The sequence below is a fragment of the Eumetopias jubatus genome, unplaced genomic scaffold (genome assembly GCF_037043125.1).
Source record: "Eumetopias jubatus isolate StellerSeaLion01/CBP00866 unplaced genomic scaffold, mEumJub1_p1.0 scaffold_10, whole genome shotgun sequence".
NCBI lineage: Eukaryota > Metazoa > Chordata > Mammalia > Carnivora > Otariidae > Eumetopias > Eumetopias jubatus.
Genome location: NW_028274816.1, coordinates 59,469,758 through 59,481,015, shown reverse-complemented (window position 1 = coordinate 59,481,015; position 11,258 = coordinate 59,469,758). Strand labels below are relative to the sequence as shown.

General features: G+C 39.0%; 1 protein-coding gene across 1 annotated transcript; it reads left to right on the top strand.

The window, feature by feature from the left end:
- Positions 1-5,706: 5,706 nt before the first annotated feature.
- Positions 5,707-10,848, top strand: LOC148163263 (uncharacterized). The gene is made up of 4 exons (XM_088026959.1): positions 5,707-5,816; positions 5,998-6,014; positions 6,115-6,210; positions 9,212-10,848. Exons 1-4 carry the CDS (start codon positions 5,707-5,709, stop codon positions 10,837-10,839), a joined length of 1,851 nt encoding a protein of 616 aa, XP_087883085.1. The 3' UTR covers positions 10,840-10,848.
- Positions 10,849-11,258: the final 410 nt, after the last annotated feature.

The following is an 11,258-nucleotide window of genomic DNA, read 5'->3' as shown; positions in this document are numbered from 1 at the left end:
ATGCTTTCAGCAGAAGGAAATTCGATTTACATACTTTAGAACCTACAACACAATCTCTACAGATTTGCAGATTCCACCCACTTCATCTTGCTTTCCAATCTAGAATTTGGGTCTCTAGATTTTAGAACCTGCCAGACCTCAGAGAAGAAGTCTAGAATCAGCTACCCCACAACAAGTTGCCTAGTGCTGGTTCTGTACAGGGGAGGAGTTACTCCAGGTTTGGCTTTCTCTATATTTGTATCTGTGTTTTAGGGGTGAAGGTAGAAGACTAGAAATTCCTAGTTGGTGTATGGACTGATTAGTCTGCTCTCTGAGGGCTCCATTTTCTAACCCCAGCTTTGTGATTTTAAGAATTCATCCTTTGTGTGGCAACTGGGTGGCTCAGTCAGTTGAGAATCCAACTCTTGATTTCAGCTTGGATCATGATCTCAGGGTCGTGGGACTGAGTCCCATATCGGGCTCCACACTGAGCGTTGAGTCTGCTTGGGATTCTCTCCCTCTGCCCCTCCCCTTGTCCCCCACCCCCCGCACTCACATGCTCTCTCTAAAAAAAAAAGAAACATCCTTCATGAAAAGAAGGGTGTTGAGTAATTGTCAAATCTCTAAAAGCTAGCCTGTCATTGAAATGTCTCCTTTATTTTTTTTTTAAGATTTTATTTATTCATTTGACAGAGAGAGACACAGCAAGAGAGGGAACACAAGCAGGGGAAGTGGGAGAGGGAGAAGCAGGCCTCCTGCAGAGCAGGGAGCCCGACGCGGGGCTTGATCCCAGGACTCTGGGATCATGGCCTGAGCCAAAGGCAGACGCTCAATGACTGAGCCACCCAGGCGCCCTTGTCTCCTTTATTCTTAATCAGAGCTCTATTGTCAGATGTTCAGAACAAGAAAAGACAGTAGACTAAAAATGCTGGTGATTTCCTAAGAACAGAAGAAAATGACCAAGGCCCTGGTGGGTTTTTTTCTGTGTTTTGCCCTTCATTGTCATGGATTTGCAGAGGGCTTATAAAAATAATTAACAAATGGAAACATACAAACATTCCTAAATTCAGAATTGAAGGAAAAATAAGCCATAAAATCAACATTAGGACAAAGGTAGAATAATGAAATGTAGACCACTGAGTTTGCTTAAAGGAATACAGGTAAACAGATATGTAAGAATGTATGATGTATTTAAATTGAATTACAAATACTGTCTAATGTTTCCAGTATTGATAATGTGTTAGTTTCCTCTTGGTGTCAAAAACAAATTTTCACAAACTTTTAGCAACTTAAAATAATGCAAATTTATTATCTCACATTCTTTAAGTCAGAAGCCGGGATTGGCTTGGGTAATTTCTCTGCCCTGGATTTCATTAAGACTGAAATAAATGTGGGCCCACAGAGTCTTATTAGAAGGCTCTGGGAAGACGCTGCTTCCAAGATTATTCAGGTTTTGGTAGAATCCATTCCCTTGTGACCATATGACTGAGCCCCCTGTTTCCTCACTGGCTATCAGGTGCAGTTTGATCTTTGTTCCTAGAGGCTGCTTATATTCTTTCTGGTGCTTTACATATGGTCCTCTTCCAGCCATCAACTGAGTTCCTCTTATGCTTCCAGTTTCTCCAGCTTCCTTCCTGAAAAATCTTCCTCTTCTGCTTCTAGTTGCTTATGTGATAACATGGTACCCTGATTACCCAGGTTCGTCTCCCTGTGTATAGTCAGCTGAGTAGTAGCCTTAATTACATCTCCAAACACAGTACCTAAATTCATTTGATTGGACAACTAAGGGGCAGGAATCTTGAAGGGACATCTTTAGAATTCTACCTAAAGAAATAATAGATGAGAAACACTTTAGAATTCTACCTAAAGAAATAATAGATGAGAAACAATGTCTTGATATGTATTATTCATAAGGAGAAATCAGACCAGCTCCTTAGAGGAAATAATTATTTCCTGGAGCTTAAGTCTTGAAACCGGATAATTAACTTCTCCAACTTTGTTCTTCTATTTCACTATTGTTTTGGCTTTTGTACATCCTTTGCTTATCCATATAGATGTGAAAATTAGCTTGTTTACTTGTTTTAAAAATGCCTTTGGTAATTTTGGTAGAGATTATATTAAATCTACCTTAGTAAAAAAAAAAATTAGTGGGGAGCCTCGCCATCCATGAACATGATACAGCTTTTCATCATAGCAGTCTTGTACATCTTTGATTTACTCTTGGATAATAGGATTTTTTGTTTTAGTTTTATTTTTCAATTGTTTGCTAGTACAGAAATACAACTGACTTTTTAATATTTTGACCTTTTGTCTTGTGAATTTGGTAGATTCACTCATAAGTTTTAGTAGTTTTCTGTAGGCTTTCTTGGGTTTTGTTTATACACAGTCTTGTTGTCTGCAAATAGCAGCAGTATTCTTTTCTGATCTTTAAGCCTATTATTTTTCTTGTCTTATTGCACTGTGAGGTTCTCTAGTATGATGGGTGGACAGTTTGTCTCATTCTCAGTCCTAAGGGAAAAGTGCATTTTGCACATGGAATGGTGAATTTTGGTGCCTCAAGGGCAGACTGTGCTGGGTTAAGTAGTATTTCTTGTTTTATTAGTATTGATTTTATTGTTATTTTAGTGGTTACTAAACCACTAAAGCTCACAGTGTGACATCTTTCATTCATCACAGTTGACCTAGAATTGATATCATGACATTTTACTCTATTCATTTCACACACCTTACCTTCCCTACTTCACACTTGTAATTCACACATTCTATTTCACACTTCCAAAAATTTAATGACCTGATGGCCGTATAATTCCTTTTAAGTCCATTCTCTGTCTTTTGAGCTACCATTGCCCTACCTTTTAGTTTTTTATTGTTATAAACACCTTACATTGTTACTAATTTCATTCTTAGGCAGTAGAGGGCCAGATATTAAATATTTTCAGCTTGGCTGGCCATACAGTCTCTATCAAATCTGTTCAACCATCTGTTCTATAGTGAAAGCATTCATAGATAGGTAAACAAATGGATGTGGCTATGGACGAATAAAACTTAGCTTAGAAAAGTAGGCAGGGGGTGCCTGGGTGGCTCAGTCGGTTAAGCATCTGCTTTTGGGTCTCACATCAGGCTCCTTGCTCAGCAGGGAGCCTGCTTCTCCCTCTGCTGCAGTTCCTCCTGCTTGTGCTCTCTCTCTGACAAATAAATAAATAAAATCTTAAAAAAACAAAAAGGAAAAAAAGAAAAGTAGGCAGGGAGCTGGATTTGGCCCATGGACATCTCCTAAACAATTTACCCTTTAAGGAAAATGAGAAGAATAAGAACCTTACAAATATCCCATTATTTACCATTTCTGGTGTGCACTACTTTTCTGTTGATCTGAATTTTCAACTACCATAATTTTCTTTCAGCCTGAAAACATCCTTTAAGATTTCTCTGTACAGATCTTTCAGCAGTGAATTCTCTCTCATTTTGTTTACTTAAAAATGTCCTTGGGGTGCCTGGCTGGCTCAGTCAGAAGAGCATGTGACTTGTGATCTCAGGGTGATGAGTTTGAGCCCCATTTTGGGTGTAGAGATTAGTAACAAATAAACTTAAAAAAATAAATGATTGTTTTCATTTCAAAAAATGTGTTTATTTCAAGTGGCTCTGTGTAATGTGTACCGCATTGGACTTCTAGTGACGAAAAATGTCTTTATTTCACACTAATTTTTATTTTTTATTTTCATTTATTTATTTGTTTTTAAAGATTTTATTTATTTGAGAGAGAGAGAGCACAAGCAGAGGGGAGGGGCAAAGGGAGAGGGAGAAGTAGACTCCCTGCCGAACAGGGAGCCTGATGCTGGGCTCCATCCCAGGTCCCTGAAATCATGACCTGAGCCGAAAGCAGACACTTAACCAACTGAGATACCCAGGCACCCCATCTCTTCTTAATAACATTTCGTTTCTCTAGCTTACTTTATTGTAAGACTACAGTATATAAAACATAAAATATGTGTCAATTAACTGTTTATGTTATCAGCAAGGCTTCTGGTCGACAGTAGTTAAGTTTTGGGGGAATCAAAAGTTATATGTGAATTTTCAACAGCACAGGGGTTGGTGCCCCTAACCTCTACATTGTTCAAGGTTCAACTGCTCAATTTTCTGCTGGTTCATACACATCTGAACATCAGAGATACATCTGAAGGGTCTTTTTTTTTTTAAAGATTTTATTTATTTATTTGACAGAGAAGCAGTGAGAGAGGGAACACAAGCAGGGGGAGTGGGAGAGGGAGAAGCAGGCTTCCCGTGGAGCAGGGAGCCCGATGCGGGGCTTGATCCCAGGACCCTGGGATCATGACCCGAGCCGAAGGCAGACGCTTAACGACTGAGCCACCCAGGCGCCCCCTGAATGGTCATTTTTTAAAAGATTTTTTTTTTTTTTAAAGATTTTATTTATTTGACAGAGAGAGAGACAGAGAGAGCAGGAACACAAGCAGGGGGAGCGGGAGAGGGAGAAGCAGGCTTCCCGTCGAGCAGGGAGCCCGATGCGGGGCTCGATCCCAGGACCCTGGGATCCTGACCTGAGCCGAAGGCAGACGCTTAACGACTGAGCCACCCAGGCGCCCCATAAAAGATTTTATTTTTAAGTAATTTCCACACCCAGTGTGGGGCTTGAGCTAACAACCCCAAAATCAAGAGTCACATGCTCTACCGACTGAGCCAGCCAAGGTGCCCCTGAATGGTCATTTTAATATTTCATTCTTTCCCCATATTTTGGATGTTTTATTTCTCAATATATTAAAAACATAATATCCTACGCTCATAATTACTCATGTGCAGTCATTTCAAGTCTGATTCTATGTTCTTTCTGTTGATATATGTTTCCCTGTAACTATATATAGTAGTAAATACTAACTAGACTTACTGTGGCAGTCATCGTCATTTCACAAATATATTGCAAATCATTATTTTGCACAACCTGAAACTAATGTTTTATGTCAATTATATGTCAATAAAAATAAATAAAAGGTAGTATTTAGTTGGGAAAAAATATATAAAAGCTCCTTGAAGGCCAATATTTGCTGTGTTTTTATGTTAGCACTTAGTTCTCTATCTTTTACGTAGATGTTAAAACTTTTTAAAAAAATAAAAATTAAAAAAACAAAAATATTTTTCAGAGATTTCTATTTCAGGGATATTTTACCTATAGGATTTAATGGATATACCTTTCAAAAACTTCTAATTTTTCGGATTAGTCAATAATTAAGTGTACAATTGCAATAGAGTTTTTAATTGAAATATATTTGACATATAACATATAAATTTAAGATGTACAACATGTTGGGCGCCTGGGTGGCTCAGTTGGTTGAGCGACTGCCTTCGGCTCAGGTAATGATCCCGGAGTCCTGGGATCGAGTCCCGCATCGGGCTCCCTGCTCGGTGGGGGGTCTGCTTCTCCCTCTAACCCTACCCCCTCTTGGGCTCTCTCTCACTCTCTCTCTCTCTCTCTCAGATAAATAAAATCTTTAAAAAAAAATGTACAACTTGTTGATTTGACACATCTATATATTATAATATGGGAAGGTAGATTTAATGGCATTTTACTTCTTTCCATAATGAATAATAAAAACTATTACAGAAAGACATAGCCTTTGTAAGTTATGGTAAAAACAACCAGAACATATACCTCGAGGTCTTTTTCACTTCAGTAATGATCACTACAAATTGAAGAATAATGTGTTATAATAGGAATTAATGTCATTTGAGGATGTATCTGTGGGCTTTACCTGGGAAGAGTGGCAGCTACTAGGTTCTGCTCAGAAGAATCTATATCTGGGTATGATGTGGGAGAATTATAGCAACCTGTGACAATAGTTAAAGATGATTGCTGTGTGTCGTTCAAAGTGTCACAGACAATAGCCTTTCCTTTTTCAGTTGCCCTGGCTTCCAAAGAGCTTTAAGATACTGGACTTTAGTTTATAGGCAATAGATTCTTTGTCTGTCTTCTGTTTCCGTGTAGAACTTACGTGCTCTCACCTTCGATAGATATTTGATCTGTCAAGGTGAAACTCTGTCAATTCCTGAGACTTCCGTGCTTTCCCTAGATATCCCCCACCAGGTCCAATGATAAGTGTCCAAGTCTTTGTCATTTCCCATAAACAGGCTATCCAGCTACCAAGCCAGATGTGATCCTTAATTTCGAGCGTGGAGAAGAGTCATGGAGTGTAGAAGATGAAATGCAATGTCAGTGCATTTCAGGTAAGTGAGCAACTGAGAACAAGATGTGAGACTTTGAGAGTAACGTAGTTGGCCATGAGGGGATGACCCCTCACAAATGTGTTTTAACAAGGTTAAAACTTTAAAGGTTGCTACAGATAATCGGTAATTACAGAATCATTAATGTAAATCAAGGTAATTCCAGAAATCATTAACGAGGCTCTCATTTGCCTGGTGTTTCAAGGGAGACGTGCACCTCTTTTTCTCTCTTTGGATTGATTCATGTTCCGTAGAATGTTTCCTGTGCAGCTTCCAGACCTCCTCCTCCTCTTCTACTTCCTCAGTGGCAGTGCCCCTTCCTATTTTCTCTGCAGCTCTTGTTTTCACCCCTTTTACCTGATCAAGTGATGTAACAATTCTTCTAGTTAACACAGAAGCCTTTTATCCTGGGATCAGGTTTTTGGACTTCTGTGGGCCATCTGAAAATGTATCAAAACAAGCTAAAAGGTGGGAATGTTGATCACAGTGGTTGTGTCTAAATATATTAGAGCTTGTTGTCTGTTACATGAAGAATTAGAGAAGAATCAGTAAGAAAGCTTAACTGTGCTTATCTTTGAGTGAGAAGGCAAGGATGCTTCATTCTTTTTTTTTCTTAAAGATTTTATTTATTTGACAGAGAGAGACACAGTGAGAGAGGGAACACAAGCAGGGGGAGTGGGAGAGGGAGAAGCAGGCTTCCCGCGGAGCAGGGAGCCCAATGCAGGGCTCGATCCCAGGACCCCGGGACCATGACCTGAGCCAAGGCAGACGCTTAATGACTGAGCCACCCAGGTGCCCCAAGGATGCTTCATTCTAACCTGCCTCTCCCAGATACTTGTTCAAAATTTATGTTGGCATCTTTTTTTGGTCATTGTTTGCACCTGATGGATGGACTTTCTCCATTCTCTGGGCATCTTCAAAAGTCTCCAGAGTCAGAGAGAATGAAGCTTCATCCTTGCCTACTTCTATCATTTGTTCCTAGTGTGGTTTCATTCATTTTCATGGCCTTAAGAATACTATTTATATGCTGATGAGCCCCAAATTTCTGTCTCCAGCCCAGACCTTCTTTTATCCACACACATTCGCCTAGATATTTCATTTCTGCACTTGGAGATCTAATAACTACTTCAAACATCATGTCATTCTTGGTTCCTCTTCTCACTTACACCACAAATCCAGTCCATTAGCGAGTGTAGTCTGTACTTTCTCCTTATTATACCTGGGGGTCCTCCACCCTCCACTCCTTTCTATAACTATTGTTTCACCCAAGCCCCAACATCCATTGTCTCTTGCCAAAGTTATCATAGTTTTCTTGAGAATGCTCTCACTTCTTTACTCTTCTCTCTATTCTCCACATAATAGCCACATTTCTTGGTCCTTTTTTATTATTTATTTTTAAAAAGTAATTAAAGTCAGTTTTTCCATCCTCTCACCCCCGAAATTCATGAAGACTAAAACAAACTTTAGAAACATGCAGATTTATAAAGATATCAGGTTCTGACAATTATCTGGGTATGGAAGATAATTAAACCATCATACGGAAAAAACAGTCTTCTGAGTTGGAGGAAAGAGGGAAGATCTAAAGTATAATCCAAAAAAATGCTGTATGCCATAGCAGGTCTTTACCAATTTTCCCAAGCACAGTCCACAATCCTAAAAATAGTATTTATGTCACAACACTTAAGACCTTTTAGTGTGATAACTGATATATATACATTCAAGATTAACTTCTTATAGTGAAAATCAGGACATGTCATCTCTCTCCCACTATGACCTTGAATGGCATCCTGTTACTATTAGTATAATATCCAAATTCCTCCTACATGTGAGCATTTCCTGACTCCTGCCTAAATTTTTGCTTACTTTTTTATGTAAAAATTTTTTGAAGTATAACATAAACACACAAAAATATATAGATAAAAGGGTACAGCTCAGTTAATTTTTACAATCAGTATACTGTGTAACCGGCACTAGATCAAGAGTACCGCAGTACTGTGCAGGATGCCATTGTGTGAATATAAAACAAATTATCCCTTCCACATTCAGGCTGTTATAAGTAATACTCCTACATATCTTTACATAAAGGTTTTTATATTTTTTAAATATTTTTATATATTTTATATTTTTCTCCCTTTGAAAATGTTATTTCCAGGGCGCCTAGGTGGCTCAGTTGGTTAAGCGACTGCCTTCAGCTCAGGTCATGATCCCAGGGTCCAGGGATCGGGCTCCCTGCTCAGCAGTGAGTCTGCTTCTCCCTCGGACCCTCCCCCCTCTCATGCTCTCTCTCTCTATCTCATTCTCTCTCTCAAATAAATAAATAAAATCTTTAAAAAAAAAGTTTGAAAATGTTATTTCTGAATAGTTTAGACTTAGTGAGAAATCCCAAAATTAAACACAAATTTCTTACATATTTTTTAAAAGGTTTTATTCACTTATTTGAGAGAGAGGGAGAATGAGCGGGGTGAGGGGCAGAGGGAAAAGCAGACCCCCCACGGAGCACAGCACAGCACCTGACTCAGGGCTCAATCCCAGGATCATGAGATCATCACCTGAGCCAAAGACAGATGCTTAACCGACTGAGCCACCCAGGCACCCCTTACATATTCTTTTTGTGGATTTCCCTAAGTGGTAATATTTTACCACATTTGTGTTATCACATTCTATCCACCTATTATTCCATTCACACACATACACACATCCTGTTTTTCTGAACTCTTTACCCCTAAATACTTAAGTGTGTATTTCCTAGAAACAAGTTAATTTTTTCAAATGACCAAAATACTAAAAAAAAAAAATCAAAATCAGAATATTGATATCGATACAGAACTATTACCCAATCTACAGAGCTTACTCAAATTTTACTGATTGTCTCATTAATATTTTTATAGTAAATGGAAAAAAATATTTTTCTGGACCTTTCCTTATTATCTTGCTCATTCTATTGTGGGTACACTGGCTTTCACTCAGAAGTCAGAGCTCACTAATTATGACCCAAATCCTTTAGGTAAGAAACGATATGGATGCGATAAATGTGCAGTGAATGCTTATGAACCACTCATGACCGTGCTTCAGAGAACTCATGCAGGAAAGAAATCCCATGAATGCTGTGATTGTAGGAAAGCCTTTCCCAGTAAGTTAAAGCTAATTACTCATCAACAGACTCACACAGGGGACAGACCATTTGGGTGCAGTCAGTGTCAAAAAGCCTTCATTACAAAGTCAGCACTCATCTGTCATCAGAAAACTCATCATAGAGAAGGGAAATCCTATACATGCAGTAAATGTGGGAAAGCTTTTCCTTGGAAGTCAAAACTCACTTTACATCAGAGAATTCATTCAGGGGAGAGACCTTTCAGATGCAGAGTATGTGATAAAGCCTTTATGGTTCAGACACATCTGACTGTACATCAGAGAACTCACACAGGAGAGAAACCATATGAATGCTTGCATTGTGAGAAAGCCTTCTCAAAAAAGGCTCAGCTGATAATCCATCAGCGAATTCACACAGGAGAGAGACCATATGGATGTAGTCAATGTCAAAAAGCGTTCATTACAAAGTCAGCACTCATCTATCATCAGAAAACTCGTCATAGAGAAGGGAAATCCTATACATGCAGTAAATGCGGGAAGGCATTTCCTTGGAAGTCAAAACTCACTTTACATCAGAGAACTCATTCAGGAGAGAGACCTTTCAGATGCAAAGTATGTGATAAAGCCTTCATGGTTCGGACGCATCTCACTGTGCATCAGAGAACTCACACAGGAGAGAAACCATATGAGTGCTTGGATTGTGAGAAAGCTTTCTCAAAAAAGGCTCAACTCATGATTCATCAGCGAATTCACACAGGAGAGAGACCATATGGATGTAGTCAATGTCAGCAAGCCTTCATCCAGAAGTCAGATCTTACTAATCATAAGAAAACTCAGCATGCAGTTGGGAAATCTCATGGATGCAGTGAATGTGGGAAGGTTTTGTCCTCTAAGTCAACTCTCATTATACATCAGAGAACCCATACAGGTGAGAAGCCCTTCAAATGCAGTGTATGTGATAAAGCTTTCACATCAAAGGCACATCTTATTGTCCATCAGAGAATTCATACGGGAGAGAAACCATATGAATGTTCAGATTGTGAGAAAGCCTTCTCCACTAAGGCACATCTTATGATTCATCAGCGAATTCACACAGGAGAGAGACCATATGGATGCAGTGAATGTCAACAGGCTTTCATCCAGAAGTCAGGTCTCACTAACCATTTGCAAAATTGTCATGCAAGAGTGAAATCTCATGGATGCAGTGAATGTGGAAAGGTTTTGTCCTGTAAGTCAACTCTCATTATACATCAGAGAACCCATACAGGTGAGAAGCCTTTCAAATGTGGTGTATGTAATAAAGCCTTTACGGCTAAATCCTATCTCACTGTACATCAGAGAATTCATACAGGAGAGAAACCATATGAATGCTGTGATTGTAAAAAAGCATTTGCTACTTTGTCAACTCTCATGGGTCACCGGAGAACTCACACAGGAGAGAGGCCCTATGGATGCAATGATTGTCAAAAAGCCTTCTTTCGGAAGTCAGCTCTTACTAATCATCAGCAAACTCAGCATAGAGGAAAATTCTCTATGCGATGACTGTAGAAATGTGAGAAATAGTTTTTGATTAGTCCTATCTGTTCAGAGAACTCGTAAAATACAAATGCCATGAATGCTGTGATTATAGTAGACCTTTCTGGAACTTCTATAGGAAATAAACCTTATAGATGCAGTGAAAGTTGTAAGCCTTTCATCTGAAGACTCCTCCTGGTATACCACAGGGATCTCGCCAAAAGAGAGAAACATTGTAAATGCAGTGATTGTCAAAAATTTCATTTGAAAGTCACAGGCTATGTGTTTAGGAGGCAACACCCGTGAATGCAGTGAAAGTGGGAAATCATTCTTTTCAAATCACATTTGTTATACATTAGAGTATTCATTAAGGGGAGGGACCCTGCAGTTACAGTTAGTGCAGAAAAGCCAAGAAAAATCACATCTCATTGTGCATAAAAATTTCA

Coding starts and splice junctions, on each gene's coding strand:
- LOC148163263 (XM_088026959.1), top strand. CDS start 5,707: ATGTCATTTGAGGATGTATCTGTGGGCTTTACCTGGGAAGAGTGGCAG. Junction 6,211..9,211: donor GCAATGTCAGTGCATTTCAG/GTAAGTGAGCAA, acceptor CAAATCCTTTAG/GTAAGAAACGATATGGATGC.